Source organism: Lampetra planeri, chromosome 61 (assembly GCF_965212315.1).
Source record: "Lampetra planeri chromosome 61, kcLamPlan1.2.h2, whole genome shotgun sequence".
Lineage (NCBI taxonomy): Eukaryota > Metazoa > Chordata > Hyperoartia > Petromyzontiformes > Petromyzontidae > Lampetra > Lampetra planeri.
This window is the reverse complement of record NC_136167.1, coordinates 2,837,196-2,864,898: the sequence shown is the minus strand read 5'-3', so window position 1 is coordinate 2,864,898 and position 27,703 is coordinate 2,837,196. Positions and strand designations below refer to the sequence as shown.

General features: G+C 54.2%; 1 protein-coding gene across 1 annotated transcript in view; it reads left to right on the top strand.

The window, feature by feature from the left end:
* Positions 1–27,703, top strand: part of LOC144736551 (uncharacterized) — a 145,910-nt gene that overhangs the window by 73,814 nt on the left and 44,393 nt on the right. The window contains exons 27-38 of the mRNA XM_078619100.1: positions 1,685–1,738; positions 5,790–5,897; positions 6,103–6,156; positions 9,517–9,570; positions 12,364–12,408; positions 15,988–16,041; positions 17,746–17,790; positions 18,351–18,404; positions 20,323–20,376; positions 23,714–23,767; positions 24,258–24,365; positions 25,753–25,842. Of these exons, the coding sequence (XP_078475226.1) occupies positions 1,685–1,738; positions 5,790–5,897; positions 6,103–6,156; positions 9,517–9,570; positions 12,364–12,408; positions 15,988–16,041; positions 17,746–17,790; positions 18,351–18,404; positions 20,323–20,376; positions 23,714–23,767; positions 24,258–24,365; positions 25,753–25,842 (774 nt within the window). The remainder of the gene's footprint in view (positions 1–1,684; positions 1,739–5,789; positions 5,898–6,102; positions 6,157–9,516; positions 9,571–12,363; positions 12,409–15,987; positions 16,042–17,745; positions 17,791–18,350; positions 18,405–20,322; positions 20,377–23,713; positions 23,768–24,257; positions 24,366–25,752; positions 25,843–27,703) is intronic.

Sequence of the window (27,703 nt, the reverse complement as noted above, 5' to 3'; positions counted from 1 at the left end):
GAATTTCCATCTGGTACAGATACAATGGGAGGCTGATCGATGCCCGGGTGTGGTGTATGCTGACGACCTGGTAATTTCAGCTCACTCAGAGGAGGAGTTGGAGGCGCTTCTGCTGAAACTGGAGTGTGCCACTAAGAGGTGGGGCCTTACAATCAGCCCCACCAAAACGAAGCACCTGCCTGGGTATTTTGTACCATCGGGAACTCCACCCCCACAACTCCCAATCGGTGATGGGGCAGTTGTGGAGAGAGTGGAGAGTTTCCCATACCTGGGCAGTGTGCTCATGACCGGCTCCGGTTTAACGGCAGAGGTTTCACTCCGAATCAGTCGAGCGGCATTATCTTTTCATCGGTTGCGTAACGCTGTGTGGAAGCTACCTGGTCTGTTGCTCCGCACAAAGCTTCGGGTCTTCTCGGTCACAGTCATTCCATCCCTTAATGGAACATCTCGGCCGGTTAGAAACATTTAGGCTGGCCTGACTGCGATCAATCCTAGGTTTAACCAGGCTGGATTGTGTGAGGAGCTCACAAATCCTGGAAAGATCTGGGCAAAGACCCATCGGTGAGCTCCTCCGGCAGGCAAGGCTGCGTTGGCTGGGTCATGTAGCCCGCATGCCCAGCCACCGCATGCCTAAACAGCTTTTGTTCAGCCGGATCGAGGGGGCTAAACGGACGCGGCACGGGCTAGAGAAGAGATGGAGTGATGTGGTACAGGAGGACGTGGAGCTGAGTGTACTTGCCAATGACTGGTACCAGCGGTATCAAGATTGGCCTCTGTGGAGGAGGCTCGTGAAGGACACTACTGGGCAGTTAGAGGCAGTCGCCCTCCAATAACAACGGAGGGCGGAGGAGCGATGCTCACAACAACGAGCGGAGCGCCGGGTGGCTAAAGCACAGCAAGTTGGCACAGTAGGGGGCCCAGGTGGTGCATCAGCCAGTCATCTCGGTCATCTCAGTCAGTCGACTCGTGGCACCTGGGTCTGCCCCGTGACCTCCTGCCAGCGGGCGTTCGACACTTGATGTGGCCTCAAGGTGCACATGGCCTGGCACAAGCGTCGTGGTGACATCACCGCCACTTAGTGGCGAATGGCGGTTGTTGTTGTTGTTGTAGTGTGTAGGTGTGTGTGTGTGTAGGTGTAGTGTGTGGGTGTAGTGTGTAGATGCTCGCGGAACCCGGCTTGCCGAGTTCGATTCCCGCTCATGGCCAACACTGGTGACGATTATCAGAACCGGTCCTGGGCCTCCCCTAGGTCGACTCGGCCTCCAATGAGTACCTGGTGTGATGTGTAAACATCGCCACTGGGGAGACAAAGGCGGCCGGGCGTGGTACTGGCCACCCACCCCCTCGTGTGCCGTGCCGGCCTTAATAGGTGATGCTCGCTAAGAGCACTTGCCCCAACAGTCTGTGACAGGCTACACGGGGGACCTTTGTGTGGGTTGTGTGTCTGAGTGTACACTGCTGCGTTCCCCTAAACAAACCAGCAATGATATCCCTCAGTACCCCCCCCCACCCCCCCCCCCCCTGCATTTCACTCGGCTGTAATTCATATTTCAAGTCTCGTGCCCGTTACGTTATTCTCTTTTAGACCGTCACGGCGTGAGATGAATTATTTATAACCCTTAAAAATATATATATAAACTTCACCGCTTGGATTTTGTCTTTTTTTTTTTCCCCGTTTCCAAAGGGAGAAGATGGTTTCCCCGGATTTAAAGGTGACATGGGTCTTAAAGGCGACAAGGTGAGATGCCACATTTAACATTCACCCGCGCGTCAGCCAGCCTCCTTATTTATTTACTTCATGTGTCTTCCATTATTTACTTCGTGGTGTGTGGCGTGTGTGTGTGGCGTGTGTGTGTGTGGCGTGTGTGTTTATGTGGAGTGTGTGTGTGTGGCATATGTGTGGCGAGTGTGTGTGGCGTGTGTGTTTATGTGGCGTGTGTGTGTGGTGTGTGTGTGTGGCGTGTGTGTGTGGCGTGTGTGTGTGGCGTGTGTAACGCGTGTGTGTGGCCTGTGTGTGTGTGTGTGGCGTGTGTGTGTGTGGCGTGTGTGTGTGGGGTGTGTGTGTGGCGTGTGTGTGTGTGGCGTGTGTGTGTGGTGTGTGTGTGTGTGGCATGTGTGTGGGGTGTGTGTGTGGCGTGTGTAGCGCGTGTGTGTGGCCTGTGTGTGTGTGGCGTGTGTGTGTGTGTGTGGTGTGTGTGTGTGGCGTGTGTGGTGTGTGTGTGTGGCGTGTGTGTGTGGTGGGTGGGTGTGGCGTGTGTGCGTGTGTGGTGTGTGTGTGTGGTGTGTGTGTGTGGTGTGTGTGTGTGGCGTGTGTGTGTGGCGTGTGTATGTGTGTGGTTTGTGTGTGTGGCGTGTGTATGTGGCGTGTGTGTGGTGTGTGTGTGTGCGTGTGGTGTGTGGCGTGTGTGTGTGTGGCGCGTGTGTGTGGTGTGTGTGTGTGGCGTGTGTGTGTGTGTGGCATGTGTGTGGCGTGTGTGTGTGTGTGTAGCACGTATATTCTTTTTTTAAGGCCCTAGGGCTCAGTAGTGACAGCGAGAGAGAGAAATATGCAGAGGAGAGAAGAGAGACAGATGACAATACAATGATAAGTCCTCGCCGCCATGGCTTCCCACCGTGTGCTGTGTTTGAGAAACGACTGGCACAGTGACAGATGGACGTAACGGATCTGTGTGGTTATCAACCTATTAGTTTATAGATATATCGATGGACAGACACATAGGGCCGGGCACGTTGACGGTACCAGCGTTTTGGTAGCACCGCGTGCCTCGCAAGCAGGAATTACGTGCCCCACTCACGCCGGCCTTGAAGGTTCTTGTCAGACCCCAGGCACTTGGGCTTCGTAGGCCCTCGGTGGTGACTTTCCAACAGTTGTCACTGCTGCTGCCTCCACGTCGCTACTGCTCCCGCGGAGTTACCGATGCGTCCGTCGTTTTAGTCCGCGCCCTCGTCCGATGGGAGCGAGCCGTGTGCCGCAGATAACATTGACATGACTCTGCCTCTTTGCACGTAGGCTGTTGCGACTTTCCTTTGCTACGTATGGACACACGTATTTACTCAAGAAGATATCTTGGTTGAAAAACAAAAATGTCGTATCAACAACGCAAAAAACGCGGTCACATTTTTTTCGTAGGCCTTTAGTTTCCTGAGGCCCTAGGCACAGTTTCTACTCTGGCCTATTGGATAGGACGGACATGGTGAGTGGGTGAGTGGGTGGGTGAGCGGGTGAATAAGTGAGTGAGTGGCTGGGTGAGTGGGTGGCTGGATGAGTGAGTAGGTAAGTGAATGGATGGCTGGATGAGTGGGTGGGTAAATGAATGGGTGGCTGGGTGAGTGGGTGAGTGGGTTGGTGAGTGGGTGAATAAGTGAGTGAGTGTGTGGGTGAGTGAGTGGGTGGGTAAGTGAATGGGTGGCTGGGTGAGTAGGTAGCTGGGGCAGTGAGTGTGTAAGTGAATGGGTGGCTGGGTTAGTGCGTGGGTAAGTGAATGGGTGGCTGGGTGAGTGGGTGAGTTGGTGTGTAAGTGATTGGGTGGCTGGGTGAATGGGTGGCTGGGTGAGTGGGTGGCTGGGTGAGTGAGTGTGTAAGTGATTGGGTGGCTGGGTGAGTGGGTGAGTTGGTGTGTAAGTGATTGGGTGGCTGGGTGAGTGGGTGGCTGGGTGAGTGGGTGGCTGGGTGAGTGAGTGTGTAAGTGATTGGGTGGCTGGGTGAGTGGGTGGGTAAGTGAATGGGTGGCTGGGTGCGTGGGTGAGTGAGTGGGTAAGTGATTGGGTGGCTGGGTGAGTGGGTGGGTAAGTGAATGGGTGGCTGGGTGCGTGGGTGAGTGAGTGGGTAAGTGATTGGGTGGCTGGGTGAGTGGGTGGCTGGGTGAGTGAGTGTGTAAGTGATTGGGTGGCTGGGTGAGTGAGTGTGTAAGTGATTGGGTGGCTGGGTGAGTGGGTGAGTGGGTGGGTAAGTGATTGGGTGGCTGGGTGAGTGGGTGGCTGGGTGAGTGAGTGTGTACGTGATTGGGTGGCTGGGTGAGTGGGTGAGTGGGTGGGTAAGTGAATGGGTGGCTGGGTGCGTGGGTGAGTGGGTGGGTGGCTGGGTGCGTGGGTGAGTGAGTGGGTAAGTGATTGGGTGGCTGGGTGAGTCGGTGTCTGAGTAGGCCCTCGACACAGTGCCTTCTGTGGCCTATTGGATAATGAGGCCCTGGTCACAGTTCGTATCCTGACCCAGGTGCTTCACTCTGCAGAATTCTGTCTCTTTGTCCCACCTCCCACCCCTCTTCTGCGTGGGTTTCCTCCTCCTGCCACAACATCAGCACCAACAATGTGGAACCGGTATTGGCCAAATTATCACAAATGCTGAAACATTAACTTTCAAATTACTCAATTGGCACAGCAGCAGCAGCAGCAGCAGCTTCACCACTTTCTGAGAAAACTGGCCAGGACCTTTCCTGGGTAAACAATCATCATAGTAATAATGATGATGATAATCTGTTGTTTATTTACGTATTATTTTCTTCCTGATGGGAAGCATTTTGAGAAAACAAGTTTCTCTGTAAATGCAACTCAAAATGAATCATTTATAGCGTCGCTGCGGACAATATAAATAGCTATTATAAAATAAATAAATATAAAAGCAGACGATATATTTCCTTAGCTTCCGTAATACAGGTTTTTTTTGGGTTAGATCGTGTAAATATCCGCCAGCACCCGGCGCAGCCAATCGGTGTGAGGTTTGTGTCCCGTGAACGAAACGTGACCAATTCGTGACTAGTTCAGCACACGCCGCTTGTGTGTTGGAGAGTTAAACCCCACTAGAACACTCACAATTCCAGCGCTTGCAGGGTGAGATTACCCCACAGCCTTCTGAGACTGATTACATTCAGCGTCGCCGACTCGGCACGAGCATCCTCTGAACCGGTTTCGACACGAAGTGTCTCATCAGTGGAGTCGGGCTCACTTGAATCAGTGCTGGTCAAAAAAAAATTTGAATCATCTGCCCCGGTGTTTGGAATCAGAATGCATTATTCATACTGGAGGAATCCAATGGGCTCTAAAGTGCCTTATTGTTGTCACAGATGTCAGAAACTTACAACAACAATCAACACAAGCACGCGATGGGAGTACAGAGGGTAGGCCAGGAGTCTCTGTGTTAGATAGGCGTCTTAGTTTGATGCCAAATGATACAATATCTAAAAAAGTCATTAATTAATAATTTTAAATAACAAAGTTATTTTTAGCTGGAGCAGTAGTGCTGTGGTCTGCACACTGCACTGTCCTCTTCATCAGCTGGGTTCCATTCCCGATCAGGGCGAGCATCAGTGGCGAGCGAAATCTGAATCGATCCAACCCCATGCCCCATCCTCTTCCTTGCCCCTTCACTAAACCCAGGCTGACCAGGATGGTGAAGTATGGACTCCATCCACCAGTGGATTGACAGAAGGCTAATCATCTCGAATGATCATGACGATGACGACGATGATTACGAATCAACTGAACCTGTGATGATGGGCCATGATGAGCGCAGTGTTGATCAACAATTCACGAATTCGGCTCGTGACGATTGTGAATAATGCACTCGATAATCTGCGACGATGACAATGATGACATCAATGATGACACTTGATGATGATGAAATAGTAAGGATGATGATGATGATGACGATGCAGTATTATAATAAGATGATGATGACAATGGTAAAGTCAACGATGATGGTGATGATGACAATAGTTAAGTGACGATGATGATGATGACGATGATGATAATGATGATGACGACGACGGCTATTTTGGGGTCTCCGCACTCAGGGTGAGAGTGGGCCCTTCGGACCGAGAGGAGAAGATGGCCCCGAAGGCCCCAAGGGCCGCACGGGCCCTCCCGGCGACCCAGGTCCCAACGGCCCCGCCGGAGAGAAGGTACGACGATCAAGTGCTGGCTCACGCTCCCCGATCCGGTGAAAACAGGACAGGGTTTGTCATCAAGGCCAGCAGTGTCCTGGTTTCACCACGACCGTGGCAGTCAAATGTGCATTTGAATTGAGGCTCGCTTAACGGAGCGGCTTGCCAGCTTGGCTGATGTTTCACTTAACCCCCCCCCCCTCCTGCCCCCCCGTGTCTGCAGGGGAAGCTGGGAGCTCCTGGCCTGTCTGGATACCCGGGGCGGTTGGGACCCAAGGTGAGAGGGCGCAGGCGAGCTTGGGGGTGTTGCCACCTGTCCTGGATTTACCAGGATTGTCATCGCGACCGTCACCGCCATCATCATCATTATCACCACCACCATCATCATCACCATCGTCATTATCATCACCGCCATCATCATCAACACCGCCATCATTATCACCACCGCCACCATCACCACCACCACCACCATCACCACCGCCATCATTATCATCATCACCACCACCACCACCATCACCACCACCACCACCATCACCACCACCACCACCACCACCATCACCACCACCACCATCACCATCATCACCACCACCACCATCACCACCACCACCATCACCACCACCATCACCACCATCACCACCACCATCACCACCACCATCACCACCATCATCACCACCACCATCATCACCACCACCACCATCATCATCACCACCACCATCACCACCACCACCACCACCACCACCACCACCATCACCACCATCATCACCATCACCACCACCACCATCACCACCACCATCACCATCACTATCACCACCATCACCACCATCACCACCACCATCACCACCACCATCACCACCATCATCACCACCACCATCATCACCACCACCACCATCATCATCACCACCACCATCACCACCACCATCACCACCATCACCACCACCACCATCACCACCATCACCACCATCACCACCACTGTTTTCCCCCCCACGCCCTCTTCACCGCCCCGCACCGACGAGCGGCAGACAAGAATGGTGACAGTGACCTTCCTGACGCAACGTGACGAGGGAGGACCCCCCCCCCCCTTATCCAGCAGTGGATGGGCAGGGTGCCTTAAACGGTTCACTAGATTTCATTACATAGAGAGAGAGAGAGGGGGAGATCATTCATCGTGTTTGACCAACTGTGAACATTTTATCCTATTGCCAGAGGGTTAAGAGACGAAAAACACGCACGAATATATATATGTAAATCTTTCGGGCGGTTATCCCGGGAAAATTGAATAAATAAATGTTTTATTTATACGGCTAAACGTGCTTAGAGGAACGTGAAATTGAAGCCATCTGTCTTGCGCGGAGCAAATCAGTCGCAAATGTGCTTACGGCGCGCGAGGAGGAGGAAGTCTCATTGAGGTTGAAATCTCTGATTCTGCGCTCTCTCATGCCGCGCTCTCTCTCGCGGGGCACGCTGGGCACTGGGGAACCAGGGAATCAAGCGAGGCGTCGGCCGCTTGATTCCCTTGATTCCAGAGCGCCGTCTTTCGTTGAAAAGGCGGCGATTGAAACTCCCGCTCGCTGAACGAGCGGGAGAGACGACGTCGTTGGAACTGGTCAGGAAATCTGCGCGCGATTCCGTCGGGAGCCACCGCGCGCGAGAAAGAAAAATAACCGATGGGGGGGGGGGGTCAGCGACGGGGCTTGTAACGAGAGCAGAGGACGCCCACTCCACCCCGAGCCGACACGGGTGAGAGCGGGAAATGAACGGCGCGGGGAGAGCAGCACTCCCGTACTTTGAACCAGCCATGCCTGCGTCTCCCCGCCGTCGATAGTTTAATTTGCCACTCGCCCACCCGCCCGTGACGACGGGCGGAGATGCCGGGAATCACGGCCCCCCCCCCACCACCGCCACGGCCCCCCCCCCCACCACCACCACGGCCCCCCACCAACGCCACCGCCACCGCCACCCCACCACCGCCACCACCGGCAGCTGACAAGGGGGTGCAAGGCGGGCGAGGGGTGGGGGGATGGCGCGCTTTTCGTAAGACAAAAAATCAACGAGCTTTTGTTAATAACACCGTTGCGCGGATGCGTGGGGAGCGGTAGTGCAGCGATTAGCGCGCCGCACTACGAACCCGGCGAGCCGAGTTCGATTCCCGCTCGCGGTCAACGCCGGTGCCGATTATCTGAACCGGTTCCAGGGCCTACCCCGTAGGTCAATGTGTAGCAAGCATCGCCGCTCGGGGAGACAAAGGCGGCCGGGCGTGGCGCTGGCCCACCCGCCCCCTTCGTGTGCCGTGCCGGCCGTCACAGGTGCTGCTCGCTAACACCACTTGCCCCAACAGTCTGTGACAGGCTACACGGGGGATCTTTGTTTTTGCGTGCAGGCTGAGATGACTGGCATCTGCCAGATGGGGGTGTGGGCGCTCATCCAGCAGTAGATTTATCATGGCCGATCATGACGATGACGACGATGATATTGGCAAAGCAGTGCCGAACGATTTTTCAATTCAGGACCAAGGCATTTTCCCCTCTGGGTTGTCCTATTCATATTTATTTACACTTTTCCATGTAAATCCATACCTCCACCCCGTAAGTAACGTAAGCTCCAATTAGCGCTACGTGGGGGGGGGGGTTTCCGTGACCCCTTCATCCAGCAGTGGGTTGACAGAGAAACTGTGAATTACCGTTACCATCATCACCATCATCACCATAATCACCATCATCATCACCATCATCACCATCATTATCACCATCATCATCGCGGACGCATCTCCCAAAGCGAAAAGGTGCGCTGGGACGACGGGAGATCCCGGCACGGGGAGCTGAAACGTCGGGACACCGTGCAGAACGACGCGCCACTCACCTGCTGACACTCACCTGCTCACACTCACCTACTGACACTCACCTACTCACACTCACCTACTGACACTCACCTACTGACACTCACCTGCTCACACTCACCTACTGACACACTCCTACTCACACTCACCTACTGACACTCACCTGCTCACACTCACCTACTCACACTCACCTGCTCACACTCACCTACTCACACTCACCTGCTGACACTCAGCTACTCACACTCACCTGCTGACACTCACCTACTGACACTCACCTACTGACACTCACCTACTCACACTCACCTGCTCACACTCACCTGCTCACACTCACCTACTCACACTCACCTGCTGACACTCACCTACTGACACTCACCTACTCACACTCACCTACTCACACTCACCTGCTCACACTCACCTACTCACACTCACCTACTGACACTCACCTGCTGACACTCACCTGCTCACACTCACCTACTCACACTCACCTGCGGACACTCACCTACTCACACTCACCTACTCACACTCACCTGCTCACACTCACCTACTGACACTCACCTACTCACACTTACCTGCTCACAATCACCTGCTCACACTCACCTACTCACACTCACCTACTCACACTCACCTGCTCACACTCACCTACTGACACTCACCTACTCACACTCACCTGCTCACAATCACCTGCTCACACTCACCTACTCACACTCACCTACTCACACTCACCTGCTCACACTCACCTACTAACACTCACCTGCTCACACTCACCTGCTCACACTCACCTGTGCACTGTCGTTGCTGCTGCAGGGATCTTTGGGGCTCATCGGTTTGGCCGGAGCCCAAGGAGAGAAAGGAACCCGGGTGAGTCGCTCCCCCCCCTCTCGCCCCCCCCCTCCCTGCCCCCACGCTCCCCACACGCTCCCCCCCTCGCCCCCCCCCTCGCTCCCCCCTTGCTCCACCCTCGCTCCCCCCCTCGCCCCCCCCTCGCCCCCCTCGCTCCCCTCTCACCCCCCCTCTTGCCCCCCCCTCGCCCCCCCCCCTCGCCCCCCACTCGCCCCCCCTCGCTCCCCTCTCACCCCCCCTCTTGCCCCCCCCCTCGCCCCCCCCCCTCGCCCCCCACTCGCCCCCCCTCGCTCCCCTCTCACCCCCCCTCTTGCCCCCCCCTCGCCCCCCCCCCTCGCCCCCCACTCGCCCCCCCCTAGCTCCCCCCTGGCTCCCCCCACGCTCCCCCCACGCTCCCCCCTGATGGTGGTGATGATGGTGATGATGGTGATGATGGTGGTGATGGTGATGATGGTGATGATGATGGCGATGATGGTGATGATGATGGTGATGATGATGATGGTGATGATGATGGTGATGATGGTGGTGATGGTGATGATGGTGGTGATGGTGATGATGGTGATGATGATGGCGATGATGGTGATGATGATGGTGATGATGATGATGGTGATGATGATGGTGATGATGATGGTGATGATAATGATGATAGTTATGATGGTGATGATGATGGTGATGATGATGGTGATGATGGTGGTGATGGTGATGATGGTGGTGATGGTGATGATGGTGATGATGATGGCGATGATGGTGATGATGATGGTGATGATGATGGTGATGATGATGGTGATGATGATGGTGATGATAATGATGATAGTTATGATGGTGATGATGATGGTGATGATGATGGTGATGATAATGATGGTGATGATGATGGTGATGATGATGGTGATGATGGTGGTGATGGTGATGATGGTGATGATGATGGTGATGATGATGGTGATGATAATGATGATAGTTATGATGGTGATGATGATGGTGATGATGATGGTGATGATGATGGTGATGATGATGATGGTGATGATGATGGTGATGATGATGGTGATGATGATGGTGATGATAATGATGATAGTTATGATGGTGATGATGATGGTGATGATGATGGTAATGATAATGATGATAGTGATGATGGTGATGGTGATGATGAGTGTGAGATGGAATGACGTCTCTTTAAATATGCATGTAAGCAGCAAAGCGTGTCCCCCCCTCCTCCTCTTCCTCTTAACAAATAAAATATATTCCTATCCTCTTAGCCCTGCGGCTATTTTACACATCACAGGAGTGCATCTCTCCAATTCACAGTGGCCGGGGTGGGGGGTAGAGGGGGGGGGAGGGGGCTCGATTCGGGGAAGCAGTTGCAAGACTTGCTTGGGGATAATGTAAAATGCGATCGAGATGCCTGGGAAGGGAATGAATTGCAGGACCGGCGAATGTGTCTCTGTGTGAGTCTCTGGGTCTCCGTGCGAGTCTGTGTCTCTGTGTGAGTCTATGGGCCTCCGTGCGAGTCTGTGGGTCTCTGTGCGAGTCTCTGGGTCTCTGTGTGAGTCTCTAGGTATCTGTGTGAGTCTCTGGGTCTATATGTGAGTCTATGGGTCTCTATGTTAGTCTATGGGTCTCTATGTTAGTCTATGTGTCTATGTGTAAGTCTATTGGTCTCTGTGTGAGTCTATGAGTCTCTGTGTGAGTCTGTGTCTCTGTGCGAGTCTGTGGATCTATGTGTGAGTCTATGGGTCTCTGTGCGAGTCTGTGTTAGTCTATGTGTGAGTCTATGGGCCTCTGTGTTAGTCTGTGTCTCTGTGTGAGTCTATGGGTCTCCGTGCGAGTCTGTGTCTCTGTGTGAGTCTCTGGGTCTATGTGTGAGTTTATGGGTCTCTGTGTTAGTCTATGGGCCTCTATGTTAGTCTATGTGTCTATGTGTGAGTCTATTGGTCTTTGTGTGAGTCTATGAGTCTCTGCGTGAGTCTATGGGTCTCTGTGTGAGTCTATGGGTCTCCGTGCGAGTCTATGTCTCTGTGTGAGTCTATGTGTCTCTGCGTGAGTCAATGGGTCTCTGCGTGAGTCTCTGGGTCATCGGTGACCAGGCTGAGACCACGAACTCACCGCATTGGAACCCGGAGTGGAACGCCCTTTGAGCCACGTGGACTCCAACCTCTGCAGCGAGACGTTTCAGGAAACACACACGTCCCTGCCTTTGTCTTTCTTTCTCGATTGGTCGTTATTCACGACGCGCAATTTTCCCCTCGATTTATGCTCAACAAAGGGCGTCATCACTCGGGTTTCGTTATCTCACACTTGCAGCCTCCGTAATTTCGCCGCGTAATTAACGAAAGACGTCGGGGGCGTGTTGGGGTGGGTTGGGCTTGGAGCGGTGGCACAACGGTTAGCGCACCGAGCTCGTCACCCATGGGCCTTACACCCCCGTGCACGTAAGAGGCCAAGCTTTGTGCTCTGCGTGCGCCTGCAGATCTGTTTGTACGCAAGCCGAGGAGCGGTGGCGCAGTGGTTAGCGCACCGCACTGCGCACCCGGCCGCACGCCCGTGACGAATGTCCGAACCCGGTGCCCGGCCTCCCCCTAGGTCGACTCGGCCTCAAATGAGTACCTGGTGCGACCCGGGGGAGACAAAGGCGGCCGGGCGTGGTGTTGGCCACCCGCCCGCCCTCGTGTGCCACAGTGCCGGCCTCCAACGCGGCTCGCTTGCCAGGCACTTGCCCCCAAGTGTCTGCTCGGGAGGCTACACGGGAGGATCTTTGTCCTTTACCTTTGTTGCTGACGACTGTCCCCTTGTCTGTCTCGTGTCGCCGCTCTCTCCCAGGGAGAAGCCGGCAAGCTGGGCCCGCACGGAGGCAGGGGAACACCGGTAAGTGTGCCGACTTCGCCGTGGGAGTCCCACCGGTCGATGTGGCCGCCGCCGCTCGCGGATTCACTCCGCTCGCTCGATCGCTCACTCGTTTGCGGGGAGTCTCATCCAGCAGTGGATTGATCCTGGTGTGATGGTTCATGATGATGTTGCAGCTGTGTACATGCAAAGGTCAATGGACAGACGTGAATATTGCCGAGATCAGGTCCGGGGTGTTTTTATCGTCTCGTTCAGAAGTCCATTTTAAATTTACGTCACACGCGCAGATGCACACACCGCACACACACTATACACACACACACCGTACACACACACACTGTAGACACACACAGACACACACACAGATACACCATACACACACACACTATACACACACACACCATACACACATCATACACACACACACCGTAGACACACAGATAAACCATACACACAAACACCATATATACACACACACACCGTAGACACACACAGATACACACACACACATACACCATACACACACACTATACACACACGCCGTAGATACACACAGACACACACACCGTACGCAGACACACACACGCCGTAGACACAGACACACACAGACACACACAACAACAACAACAACAACCGCCATTCGCCACTAAGTGGCGGTGACGTCACCACGACGCTTGTGCCAGGCCATGTGCACCTTGAGGCCACGTAAAGTGTCGAACGCCCGCTGGCAGGAGGTTACGGGGCAGACCCAGGTGCCACGGGTCGATTGACTGAGATGACCGAGATGACTGGCTGATGCACCACCTGTGCCCCCTGCTGTGCCAACACACCGTATACAGACAGCGTACACACACAGACACACACACACACCACATACACACACACACACATCGTATACACACACACCGTAGACACACACAGACACACACACATACAGATACACCTTACACACCATACACACACACGCCGTAGACACAGACACACACACCGTACACAGATTCGCGCACGCTCACTCACTCACTCATTTTAATAAACAATCTTCCCTGGTGATAAAAAAACAATCAATTTTTCTGACGCTTTTATATATTTTTTGGGAGTGGTTGGGGGGGGGTGGCGGTGTAGGTGGGTGGAGGTGGGTGGGGGGGGCGGTGTAGGTGGGTGTAGGTGGGTGGGTGGAGGTGGGTGGGGGGGGGAGCGTTGGTGGGGGGGGGGGGCGGTGTAGGTGGGTGGAAGTTTGTTGGGGGGTTAGCGTTGGTGGGGGGGGGGTGTAGGTGGTTGGAGGTGGGTGGAGGTGGGTGGGTGGTGGGTGGGGGGGGAGCGTTGGTGGGGGGGGGCACATCTCCGTACGAGAACGTGGGATGAGGGTGGGAGAAGGGGTGGGCTGGGGGATTCCGACCGCGACTCTTGAGAGAAAAATAAATTCTCTGTATTTGTGTTTCTCTCCTTGTGACGACGGGAGACTTTGTAGGATGAACGTTGAGATGCATAAGGGGGCAAGGGGTGACCAATGAGGTCTGAATTGATCTGTAATAATGTAGGGGCAACTGATGAGGGGTTGACAACTCTGCGTACGAGATTAACCAGGGGGGTGGCGGGGGTGGTGTCTCTGCGGAGACCCCAAGGACGTTTCCAGCGTGCCGCTTTATTTATCCGAGCACTCGGGAGCTAAATGAATGCACGCGTGCGCACTGGCGGATCATTGGGGTTTATTAGTAATGAATCGGCATTTTGCGACCCCCACTGCCACCGTGTAGCAGATTATTATGTGCCAGGGACTCTATGAGATGATAGGACAATAGTCTGATTCCATAATTGGCAATAAGTAACGGCAAAGCAGTTATAAGTGACTCACAGAATTGTGCGCAGTTGCGTGTACAGTCCACGACTTCCCTGAAGGCATTCACCTTCAGCGAGCGCGATGCCAATCGCACAACGCGATTCGAATTCGACCCTCGATCGATGGCTGCGTCATCGCCACGCACGCGTCGAATAAAAAGCAAGGGACAAGTCCTTACTTACTAACAACTCCTCTATCATTCGATTTAAAGCTTTCGTGACTGCAGGGATTCATATTCTTGTTTTTTTCCGTAAAGTCACGTAGAAGGGAAATAATAAAAAAATAAAAATAAAACATAAAGTTCTCACGACGTTTCACACCTGATGGTGATGATTGCTTGTGTTGCAATCGAAACGTCGTGAGAATTTAGTAGTTTTATTTTATTATTTAATATTTTCCCTTCTACGTGACTTTACCGAAAGAACCAAGAATATGAACTCCTCTATCATTTCGCATTGCCGCAGGGGTTGCCCCCCCCCCCCCCCCCACCTGAAAATCCTGGCTCCGCAGCATTGCGTGTGCAGCAACGCGAGCCCAAGTTCACCCCCGAATTTAATTGAATCTCTTTGTGTTGTGCGGTATTGTGCGGCGGTGTGTCCACGTGTCCCTCCACCCCTCCCCCTCCCGTTCTGAGACCCGTCCATGGAGATCAGCGGAGAACCGCCGCCACCGGCTGACGGTGTCAATTCCCGCGGTTATTTTGTCCACGACCCAAGTGCCCAATTTGACTCTGCCTGCGCGTGTCCTCTGTGTGCGCGTGCGGGGGGGGGGGGGGGGAGAGCGGCTAGCGGATGGATCCCAGCTGCATTCCCTCCCGCGGCCGATTAGCAGTCGTGGCGAATATTTCAAGCGGTCCTGGAGGGCTCTGCCCTAAACCGAGTACCTGTGCGGTGTGTAAACATCGCCACTGGGGAGACAAAAGCGGCCGGGCGTGGTGCTGGCCACCCACCCCCTCGTGCGCCGAGCCGGCCTTCATAGGTGCTGCTCGCTAACAGCACTTGCCCCGACAGTCCGTTAAAGACTATACACGGATTCATCTTCTTGGTTCTCACCGTGAGAATTGTATTTTATTATGTTTTATTTGTATTATTGTATTATTTCCCTTCTACGTGACTTTACCGAAAGAACCAAAAAGATGAATCCCTGCAGTCACGAAAGCTTTAAATCGAAAAACTATACACGGAATCGCGGTCTTTGTGAGTTTGTATTGGTCTATTTGCAATGTTTGTCTATCTGCCCGTCTTATTTGCTGGCAAGTCTCTCTCTCTGGCTGTGTGTCTGATGTCTCTCTGCCTCTCTCTTTGTCTGCCTATTTGACCCGTCTCTCTGCCTAAATATCTCTTTTTCTCGCCTCTCTCGTGTCTCTCACCGACTCTTTTGTTTCCGTACCCGCTCCCTCTCGGCGTGCCTCATCTCTCTTTCCTCTGTCTCTGGGACTCTCTCTCTCTCTCTGTTCATCTCCCTTCCTCCCTTCTCTCTCTGTTCCCCCCCACTCCCACCTCTCTTTCTTCCTCTGTCTCCGCATTTCGTTTTTGTGCTCCGTTTGATGTCCAATGATTTTTAAATTTCCCGTGCGATGTCGAGCTGCTTTCCGCCAGGGGTCCCGCAAGGCCACGGCAGCGTTTCAAACGCGCAGACGGAAGAGAGGGAGAGCGCTGCGCAGACTTAAAAGTCCCAACTCTCTCTCTCTCCCCCCCCTCTCTCTGTCTCCCTCTCCCCCCCTCCCGCTCTCTCTCCCTCTCTGTGTCTCTCTAATTGTCTAGGGTCCACGTGGAGAGCGGGGCCAAAGAGGGCAGCAAGGAAAGTCAGGCCCCAAGGTGACACTGCACACACGGTCGGGGCTCCGCGCTAAACCACCGTCACCGCCGCCACCACCGCCCCCACCGCCACCACCACCACCACCAACACCACCGCCACCGCCACCACCGCCCCCACCACCACCACCGCCAACACCACCGCCACCACCATCACCACCGTCACCACCGCCACCACCAGCGCTCTCACCGCCAACGCCACCCCTGTCACCACCACTGCACCACCACCGCGACCGCCGCCACCACCGCCTCCCACCGCTACCACCACCACCAACACCACAGCCACCACCACTGCTCCACCACCACCGCCACCACCGTCACCACCCGCCGCCACCACCACCGCTCCCACCGCCAACGCCACCCCTGTCACCACCACTGCACCGCCACCAACACCGTTACCACAGCCACCGCCACCACCACCGCTCCCACCGCCACCACCAAACCCCCAATGCCACCACCACCCCTGCCACCACCACCACCGCCACTGCACCACCACCACCATCCCTGCCACCACCACTGCCCACCACCACCACCAAACCCCCACTACCACCACCACCACTGCACCACCACCCCTGCCACCACCACCGCCCACCACCACCACCAAACCCCCATTGCCACCACCACCGCGCCTCGCTGCGTACAAGGCGCCTGGGTCAAATTCTTGCCTCGGGTGCCCTCTCTGTGTGGAGTTTGTTATCTCGCCCTCTCCCGCAGTGCGCGAGTGCCTCCCCCCGCACCTCCGAACCTCAGGAAACCTGTGCACGTTTCCAGATAATTGTCACGTTAACTGCGCTGAGAAGCGTGCGGGCCTCAAGTTCGATTCGCGGCCATGGTCAACGTTGACGGCGAGCGAGATCTGAACCGGTCCCGAGTCTCGCTCCCGACTCCCAACCCCATTTCACACTGGGAACCTTTGTATATAAATATTGTTGTCATTATGATTGCGTGCCCTACCCGCTGTTTCCGAGTGGCTATTGAACTCCACACGTGCGGCTGGTGATGGTGTGGCTGTTGACGGTGGGGCGGACGACGGTGGTGGGTGGCGACGGTGGAGCTGAGATCGATGGAACGTTACAGCGCTCACGATGATCTGTCGACAAAATTGGCGACCTTCAGAATAAGCGGCGTGCCCGTCATTGATTCGCCATTGGCGGTTAGCGGTGGGGGGGGGCGGTAGGGGGGGGTGGTGTTGGGTGGTGGGGGGTCGGGTTTGGGCGGCGAACGGGGGAGGTGGCGGGGGCATCTCACCCCTCAAGTACTCGAATTGTAAATGTTCAAGTGGGTTTAGCTCTCCAGCACACAACCGGCGTGCGCTGGACTGGCGACGAATCGGCCACGTTTTTGTTTCGCGTGACACGAACCTTACACCGATTATTGGGCCGCGTCGGGTGGCGGTGGGTTTTGACGACACACCATGGCGCGTTCACGCGATCCGACCCAACAACAAGCCGCTATTGTGGATGATGTTGATCGCGAACGGCCCGCTGCTGCTGCTGCGCATGGAACCGAGCGTTTACACGTGGGGAGGAAACCGGTGGCAGCCGCTACCCCCCCCCCCTCCCCAGGTGGAGTCTGTGATGCTTGCCGTGCTAGAGGGGGGTAACGGCCCTCGCTTCCCCCCCCCCCCCCCTCTCGGTGTAGTAATATTTGTATTACTCGGCGGCCCATGATCTCACCGTGGGCGCGTCACCCGTCGTGTCATTTCAGGGCAACACCGGGTCAGATGGCGCACCCGGGCCGCAGGGCGAAAGGGTAAGAGTTGAATTGTCTCATTGAAATGGTGCGAGTTGAATTGTCTCTTTGAAAGGGAGAGAGTCGAATTGTCTCTATTAAAAGTTGAGAGTTGGAATTGTCTCTTTGAAAGAGTTGAATTTTCTCTATGAAAGGTTGAGAGTTGTTGTTGCTGCAGTTGTCGATGTTGGTGCTGCGGTTGTTGCCGTAGTTGTTGTTGTTGATGTTGTTGCGTGATCCCACGTGTGTCTACCCAGAGAGCTCGTTATTTGTGCAATCATCGCCACATCGCATGGCCCTGGTGACAGCTTGGTAACATCTTCATCCAGTAGCGGATCGATCATGACTGTTGCTGCTGCTGATGATAATTAGTTGTTAAACACTTGCAAACAGGATTCCCAGCTGTAAATTGACTAGCAGGGTTTTTTTTATTCAAGAAATGGAGAGCCTGGGTCACCCCGTCCACTTACATCGCCCCGGCTATTTGAAGGACTCGCCACAGAGCAATGCCGTGCTGATTTGTCTCACTAACGTTGTGTTGAATTTGTTTGATTAACGTTGTTTCCCTGGTTTATCCCCAGGGACCTCTCGGATCGCAAGGGCCCACTGGCTTCCCTGGACCCAAGGGACCTCCGGTGAGTGCTGTCATCCTCGGTGGTGGTGGTGGTGGTGTCTATCGTCGTCATCATCACGTGGTCACCATCACTGTGGTCACCATCACCATGGTCCCCATCACCATGGTCACCATCACCATGGTCACCATCACCGTGGTCCACATCACCATGGTCACCATCACCATGGTCACCATCACCATGGTCACCATCAGCGTGGTCAGCGTCGTGGTCATCATCACCACCGTGGTCCCCATCACCGTGGTCACCATCGCCATGGTCACCATCACCATGGTCACCATCACCGTGGTCACCATCACCGTGGTCACCATCACCGTGGTCACCATCACCATGGTCATAATCACCGTGGCCCCCATCACCATGGTCATCATCACCATGCCATGGTTATTATGAATGACATCATCTTCTTGGTTTTCGTCGTGGTGATGGTCATCATCATCGTCATTGGTGTCATCCGATTAAATCATAACCATTGACGAACACCTCCCCACGCACAATGTCGCTTTGGCCATACGCCACCGCGCTGGTCAGAGCGGGTCACCAAAGCTGTCGGTGTGACGGAGTGCAGGGCCCGCCCCTCCTATCATATCCCTCCACCGATATAACCAGCCGTGGCCCGGAATCGAACTCGGGGCGCCAAGTTCACGACGTGGTGCGCTGAACCACTGTGCCGTCAGTTTATCTTGTAGGCTTTATCGCGTAGGCCCCATCGCGTAGGCCCCATCGCGTAGGCCCCATCACGTTCGCCTCATCGCGTAGGCCTCATCGCGTTGGCCTCATCGCGTAGGCCTCATCACGTTGGCTGCACCTAAATGGGTTGAATGATGATGTCACCCTTGCTGCTCTATTTAAGGCCGGGAGCAAGTGGAGGGCTTCACTATTCTGGCAAATTGCCCGATGATGCTGGATGTAATTACCAGAAAAATGTTGTACTCAAAAGTTGTAAATGTTGTGGATTCGCTCTTCAACACTCCGGTGGGCTAAAGTAATGAACTATTTGTCTTTTGCAAACGTGACACTTTTTTACTGTTTGGCCGTGTCGGGTGGTGGAGGGTTGCGACACATTTATAAATAACGCGATCTAACCCAAAAACCTTCATGATGAACACTGTGCCCTGCCACCAAACTCTCGCTCCCCATCGAAATATCCATGCAGAATCTCAACCCTGCCGTCCGCCTTATTTTTTTAATTTAAATATTCGTTTCGTTTCACCAAATGTTAGGCGCTCGCTGAGCTGCTACGTAGCTATTTTTCAGCAGCGACCTGGCCATGACAAATGATGGCCCAACCAAGTGGGGGGATTATCGTCGTCATCATCATGTGGAAGTGTAGAGCTGCAGCCAAACACTCAAAACGCGACGTCCATTCGAAGTGAGGAGGGGAAAAACCCGAGGACCCGGAGGAAAATCCACGCCACCACGGGGAGAGGGAGAGAGACACGCAAACTCCAATAATGCAGCAGGCGTCAGGGTCGAGATCGAACCCACGAACTCCTGTATACCAGGCGAGGTAGTTAACATCTCCTACCCACCGTGATGATAATGAGAGAGAGAGAGAGACACGCAAACTCTAAATATACAGCAGCAGGCGTCAGGGTTGGGATCGAACCCACGACATCCTGCACACCAGGCGAGGTAGTTAACATCTCCTAGCCACCGTGATGATGATGATGAGAGAGACACACGCAGACTCCAAATATACAGCAGGCGTCATGGTCGGGAACGAACGCACGACCTCTTGCACACCAGGCGAGGTAGTTAACATCTCTTGGCCACCCGTGGCCCCCCCACGCATCCGCCCGTGCCCGCGCCCGAGCCTGCGAAGGATTGTGTGCGAGCTCTCCGGGAACTCGTTGAGCCCGGTATGGACGGGGGGAGCTGACCAGACTCTCGTCTTTTTTTGTCCCTTTCCAATCCCCAGGGCCCCGCCGGCAAAGATGGACCGCCGGGGCATCCGGGACAGCGAGGAGAGATCGTGAGTTCACCCCTCCCCATGCGCAGCAGCATCAGCAGCAGTCCCATGATGAGCATTGGCAGATCCGAGGTGGGGGGGGGGGGCTGTTTGGTGGGGGTTTGGGGAGGGTTTGCTCCCTCCCCCCACGCTACCCCCTCTCGGCTACCCCCACCCCCCGCCTCCTCCTCCTGAGACCGCAAACACATTGGTATTGTAGTGTTATTTATAGAGGACATAGTACGTGGATTGTCCTGTTTATTAATCTCGGGGCCCTACTTAAAAAGATTGACATTCTGGACAACCCTCCCCCATTGGGAGGTTTCTAGATCCGTGTGTGCGTGCGTGTCCATGTGTTTGCATGCATGTGTCCGTGTGTGCGTGTGTTTTGTGTCCATGTGTGTGCGTGTGTTTTGTGTGCGTGCGTGCGTGTTTGCGTGCGTGTGTTTGTTTGTGCCTTTGTGTTTGTGCGCGTGCGTTCGAGAGATTACGGATAGACCTTTCAGAGACGAATCGTGACTCGGACCGACGGGAATTCATCAAATAGCAGGAGAGGTGAATTTGTCACATGGGGTCGCCACCCGTACTGGTTCGACACGGTACATTCGGGGGGGGGGGGGGGGGAATCGGCGTCCGTGTTTGGGTGGCAGCGGGAATCGATTCGTAGCCGAGGTCTGGCGGCCACTGAATGAATTTCACCGCAGCGAACCGCAGCGCCAGATCGGCCGAGTGCCGAGCGAGAAACGCGGCCCCGGGCTCGGCCTGCAGCGGAAGGAGAGGTTGGAGGCCCCAATTGTTATATATTTTTTTTATATACGGACCCTGGTCCATCTGTCTAGCGAGAGAGAGCAAGTGAGAGTGAGCGAGAGAGAGAGCGAGAGAGCGAGCGAGAGAGAGAGCGAGAGAGAGAGCGAGCGAGAGCGAGCGAGAGAGAGAGCGAGAGAGAGCGAGAGCGAGCGAGCGAGAGAGAGCGAGCGAACGAGAGAGCACGTCAAGAAAATGAACAATCCGCCATCGACAGCCGCGGTCGACTCCAGCTTGGAGTTGCGCTAATTTTTGGACGCCCTCTGTAACTCGCGACGGAGCCGGCGCGGTTTCTACGCTCTTAGCTTTTTCCCTTCTCTCTACATTTAATATTTAACAACGCCAACAGACCCCATAAGGTCGCATTCTGTCCGTCGCGATGAAAACGCGCGTTGTAAATCACACCCGGATTTCGTCAACACTATTAAACATCTTGCCGCGCTTTTTAACCCGCGGCGAAATTGGACGACGCAGATTCGCGGGAGGGGGCGTGGGGGGTGCCGCAGTGACAGGCGGGAGTCCGGTTCACGTCAATCCACATTAGGGGCCGTCCATAAATGACTTCACGCGCCTGGGAGGGGTCAGATATTTGTGACGAGGTGTGACGAGGGGGGGGGGGGTTGAGAAATGTGACGTCACATCAAAATGCGCAACTTTAAATAAATATAGACAACACGTTCTACTTAATTAAATATACTTCTTAATAAATGTTTTCTGCTACAACATCAGAGTGCAGCGCCACATTAAATACGCACTACAATGACAATAGTTGAAATGCGATTTGAAGCATGTTTTTTTTTCAAAATGGAAATAAGGTTTTGGTGGGGGGGGGGGGCAGAGCTTTGTGACGTCATATTTGAGGGGGGGTCTGACTTTTCGTGACGCCGTGTGACGGGGGTGGGGGGGAGTCCAAAATCGTCCAAAATCGCGCGACGTCATTTATGGACGGCCCCTTAATACGGCGTTCGCGTAGACGCGCGTGTCTACGCGTGTTGAGCTTCTTCGACGAGCGAGGCACAGAGCCGGCCTCGCTCGTCCAAGGTGCTGGGGGAAGGACAACAAACTAAACACGAGAAGCGGTTAAATTTCGATGTAAAGCTTTCGTGACTGCAGGGATTCATATCCTTGGTTCTTTCGGTAAAGTCACGTAGAAGGGAAACAATAAAATTATATAAATATTTTAATTGTTTTATATTTATATTATTTTATTATTTCCCTTCTACGTGACTTTACCAAAAGAACCAGGAATATGAGAAGCGGTTGTCAAGAATTGAGCGTTCAACCTAGGTGATTTAAAAGCGCCAGAGCTCCCCGGCGGCTTTCAAATATCGGAAGGAAAAATGGGCCACCGCGGGTCTATTTGCGACGCCAAAACTTGATTGGCGAAGCGTCTACCGACACGCGACGCGACTCTGAGCGCGTTTCAACGGAGCCGGCCCCCCGGGTTTTCCGGCGTCACTTGACGCGTGAAGCTTCAGCCGTTTCCGTGTGACTTCTCCGATGTTCGCCCGTGGCACATCGGGCAGGCGACGTTTCGACCACCTCTGGGGAAACGGCGGCTCCCGTTTGCCACGATCCGACTCACGACGACGACGGGGCGGTTGTTCCAGGAGCGCTCCGTTACCGTCGCACTAAACGCAGGAAGCACACAAACCTGTCAACCCCTTATCAGTGCCCTACCTTATTACAGACCAGTTCAGACACCTTATTGGTCACCCCGTGCCCCCTTATAAATCTCAATGTTCATCCTACAGTCCCATCACAAGGGAGAAGGGCAAAAAAATAGACACAAATTATCTTACTGAACTGTTTGACGTATTGATTTTGGTAATTGGTGTCTATGATGCTACTTATCATGCTACTGTCTGTGATCTTGCATGCTGATGCTGACGCTTGCGTGACATGTGGATTCACACACTCATATACCTGTCAACCCCTTATCAGTGCCCGACCTTAGTACAGATCAATTAAGAACTTATTGGTCACCCCGTGCCCTTATAAATCTCAACTTTCATCCTACAAAGTCCCATCACAAGGGAGAAGGGCAAAAAATAGACACAAATTATCTTACTGAACTGTTTGACGTATTGATTTTGGTAATTGGTGTCTATGATGCTACTTATCATGCTACTGTCTGTGATCTTGCATGCTGATGCTGCTGCTTGCTTGATATGAGGATGCACACACACCATACAGTGTTTTATTTTATACTCTTTGGTTCTTTCGGTAAAGTCACGTGGGTGGAAAAATAAAATAAAAATAATAAATCACGACGTTTCGATCGCAACACAAGCGGTCATCCTCAGGCGGAAACATTTTTAATGTTTTTATTTTATTTTTATTTTCTATCTACGTGACTTTACCGAAAGAACCAAGAATACGAATTCCTGCAGTCACGAGAGTTTCAAGTCAAAAGATGTGGACGATATTGATCGCGAAAGCCTCCTGCCGCGTGCCAAGCTGTTTTGTGTCTGCCCCGTTGCTGCTGTTGCTGCTGCTGCTGTTGCTGCTGTTGCTGCTGCTGCTGTTGCTGCTGCTGCTACTGCTGCTGCTTCAGGGTTTCCAAGGCAAGACTGGAGTGGCTGGACCTCCCGGCGTGGTCGGGCCTCAGGTAGGCGGCGCTGCCGAAACGCCGGACGAGCTGCGTCTCCTGTCGTTCAACGTTGTGCAGCGATGAAGAATAATAATTATGACGACGTCGACACTCATGATAATACAACACTCGTGATAATCCACCACCCCCACCACCCCCACCACCACCACCACCACCCCCACCACCACCACCACCACCACCCCCACCACTACCACCACCACCACCCCCACCACTACCACCCCCACCATAACCACCACCCCGACCACCACCACCACCACCCCCACCACCACCCCCACCACCTCCACCACCTCCACCCCCACCACCACCTCCACCACCTCCACCCCCACCCCCCACCACCACCTCCACCACCCCCACCACCACCACCCCCACCCCCACCACCACCCCCACCATAACCACCACCCCGACCACCACCACCACCACCACCACCCCCCACCACCACCACCCCCACCACCCCCACCACTAACACCACCACCTCTGCTGTCCACAGGGCCCTTCGGGGCAGACCGGGCCCATGGGGGAGCGAGGCCACCCGGGCCCGCCGGGTCCCCCGGGGGAGCTCGGCCTGCCCGGCGCCGACGGCAAGGAGGGGTCCAAGGTGAGGCCGCGGGGAAGTCGAAAGAACGACTTCGAATGTCCTCGTGGCATGAAGTTTAGAAATCTGCGGCAGCACAGTGGGAGCCCTCGCTTCTGGCTAAGCTGCATGGGGACAAGCGTGCCCCCGAGGCTACCTCCGGCTTCCGCGGATATTTCCCCCGTTTCAATCGAAGTGTTATTGAAAAGTTAGAAATCTGCGGCAGCAACGTGGGAGTGCTCGCTTCTGGCTAAGATGCCCAGGGACAAGCGTTGCCCCCGAGGCTGCCGCCAGCGTCCGCGGATATTTCCCCCGTTTCAATCGAAGTGTTATTGAAAAGTTAGAAATCTGCGGCAGCAACGTGGGAGTGCTCGCTTCTGGCTAAGATGCCCAGGGACAAGCGTTGCCCCCGAGGCTGCCGCTAGCGTCCGCGGATATTTCCCCCGTTTCAATCGAAGTGTTATTGAAAAGTTAGAAATCTGCGGTAGCACCCCCAGGAGCGCTCGCATCTGGCTAAGCTGCACGGGGACAAGCGTTGCCTCCGAGGCTGCCGCCGGCTTCCGCGGATATTTCCCCGTTTCAATGGAAGCGTTATTGAAAAATTAGAAATCTGCGGCAGCAACGTGGTAGTGCTCGCGTCTGGCTCAGCTGCCCAGGGACAAGTGTTGCCTCTTAGGCTGCCGCTGGCTTCCACGGATATTTCCCCCGTTTCAATCGAAGTGTTATTGAAAAGTTAGAAATCTGCGGCAGCACCGTGGGAGCCCTCGCTTCTGGCTAAGCTGCCCAGGCACAGCAGCCACCGGCTTCCGCGAATATTCTCCCGTTGCAACTCGAAGTTTGAATGAAAAGTTAGAAACCCGCGGAAGTGCCCCTGGGAGTGCTCCCGTCTGGCTTCGCTGCACAGGTGGCAGGGCCAGAGGGCACTTTGGCACCTCTGAATGTGTTTTTTTTCGGCGGTTTTCAAGCGAACGTTGAAAAAGTTCGAAATCTGCGTCTGTCTCCCACCGTGGACACACGGCGTGGCTCACGGAGACGTGGCCACGTCAGGTTCGCTCACCTAATGCTGAGATTTCACCTGGCTGTAGATATACCCGGTGATTTAAAGTGCACATGTAACGGGGGGGGGGGGGGGGTGAGAGCAGATTTAAAACCCTCACAAACGAAGCTTTGTAAGCTCCTCTCTCTAGACTTAAAACTTTCGTGACGGCAGGAATTCATATTCTTGGTTCTTTCGGTAAAGTCACGTAAATTGAAAACAAAAAAATCTAAAATAAAAGCAAAAGAACCCACTACGTTTCGATCGCAGCACAGGCGGTCTTCATCAGGAGGAGAGAAAAGTGGGGGCCAGCCTGAATCTACCCACTTGTACCCCCAATTCCCTCACCCCCCCCCCCCCGTCTCTGGCATGCAGGGAGACCCGGGGCCCCTGGGCAGCCCGGGGAAGGAGGGCCCCTCAGGGCTGCGAGGCTTCCCGGGCGAGAGGGGACTGCCGGGCCCCGTGGTGAGTGAGCCACCGCACCGCGAGCCACGCGCGTACGCACCCACACAAAGATAAAGATCCCCCGTATAGCCTTAACAGACTGTAGGGGCAAGTGCTGTTAGCGGGCACCTATGAAGGCCGGAACGGTACACGAGGGGGTGGGTGGCCAGCACCACGGCCGACCGCATTTGTCTCCCCAGTGGCGATGTTTACACGCTGCACCAGGTACTCATTTAAGGCTGAGTCAACCTAGGGGAGGCCCAGGACCGGTTCAGATAATCGTCACTGGTGTTAGCCGTGAGCGGGAATCGAACCCGGGTCGCCAGGTTCACAGCGCAGCGCGCTAACCGCTACACTACCGCTCCCCATATGCACACACACACACACGTGCACGCACACTCGCGTACACACACACACGCGTACACACACACACACGTGCACGTACACACACTCGCGTACACACACATGTACACACGCATACACACACTCGCGTACACACACACACGCGTACACACGCACGTGCGTGCACACAGGCGCACACGCACGTACACGTGTGTGCACGTGCAACCCAGGCAGAAGGCCAAATACGATCGCCACGATTGTATTTGTCCCTCAACTTTCTGTGCCGCTTGTTGTGGCAACCATTGTCAACACCTTACTCACTCACTCACCCACTCGCCCATTTACCCACTCACCCACTCACCCATTCACCCACTCTCCCACTCGCCCATTCACCCACTCGCCCATTCACCCACTCGCCCACTCACTCAACTATTCACCCACCCACTCACTTAAAACCTCACCCACTTACCCACTCAACCATGCGCCCACTCACCTATTCACCCACTCACTCAATCACCCACTCATCCACTCATCACTCAATTATTCACCCACGCACTAATTTGCATACCCACTCACTCAATCGCTCACCCACTAATACACTCGCCCATTCGCCCACTCAGTGGCCCACTCAATCACTCGCTCACTGTTCACAATTGACCCGTGTGTTAGGCCACGCTAACGATCTCAACCAAATGACACGGCCAAACAAATTAATTTGGCCTTGCGGTGGACAAGAGTTAAGGACGCGCCGATTATTATGATCATCGCTCGCAAACGGCGCTTTCCCCAACAGCCTGTGAAAGGCTACACGAGGTGGAGGGCGATCTCCGTCGTGGTCAACATTTATACGTTTGTAATGACCGCGATTAGGAAGCAAGTTCAAGTTCATGTATTAGGTATAGCCCTGTGAGCCATTCGGCTCTTGAATGGGGTGCAACTGCAACAAACAAAAAACAAAAACATGAACAAGTAAACATCTTACAGTGACTGTGTGCAAACTGAAAATCCAGGAAAAAACCCAGCAAATATTACAGAAAAAAGCACCGTACACCAACGCTATGTGCAAACATCCCAGTGGGATGCAAGTCAAATAACAACAACCACAAGACAACTTAGATTAAGGCCATCAGTCTAACTCCGTACTACAACAAACAAACATGGGCAATCCAAAATTTTTTCGAAATCACCAAAATAAAGCCATAAAAGCAATGTAACAGTGATCATAGAACTGTGACCGAATTTTCACAATAAACGACATTAACAACATGTACGACCAAACCCTGCAGCCATAGCTGGCTGTATGAGTCACTCCACAACATCAGGAGCATCAGTCGGAGTATCACAGTTTTCAATGCACCTTTAAGATCAGCACACTAAGCACTCACTCCAAGCAAATGTGCAGCCCAAGGGACTCGCAGGACACAGGCCAAGGCCTCCTGTCGACGTGAAGAGGCCTCCACGATGATCGGTCGGGAGGCGAGGTATTGACGGGGTTGGAGGAGAGGTTCGAAAGGAAACGGGAAAAGGTGTGAAGTCGAAC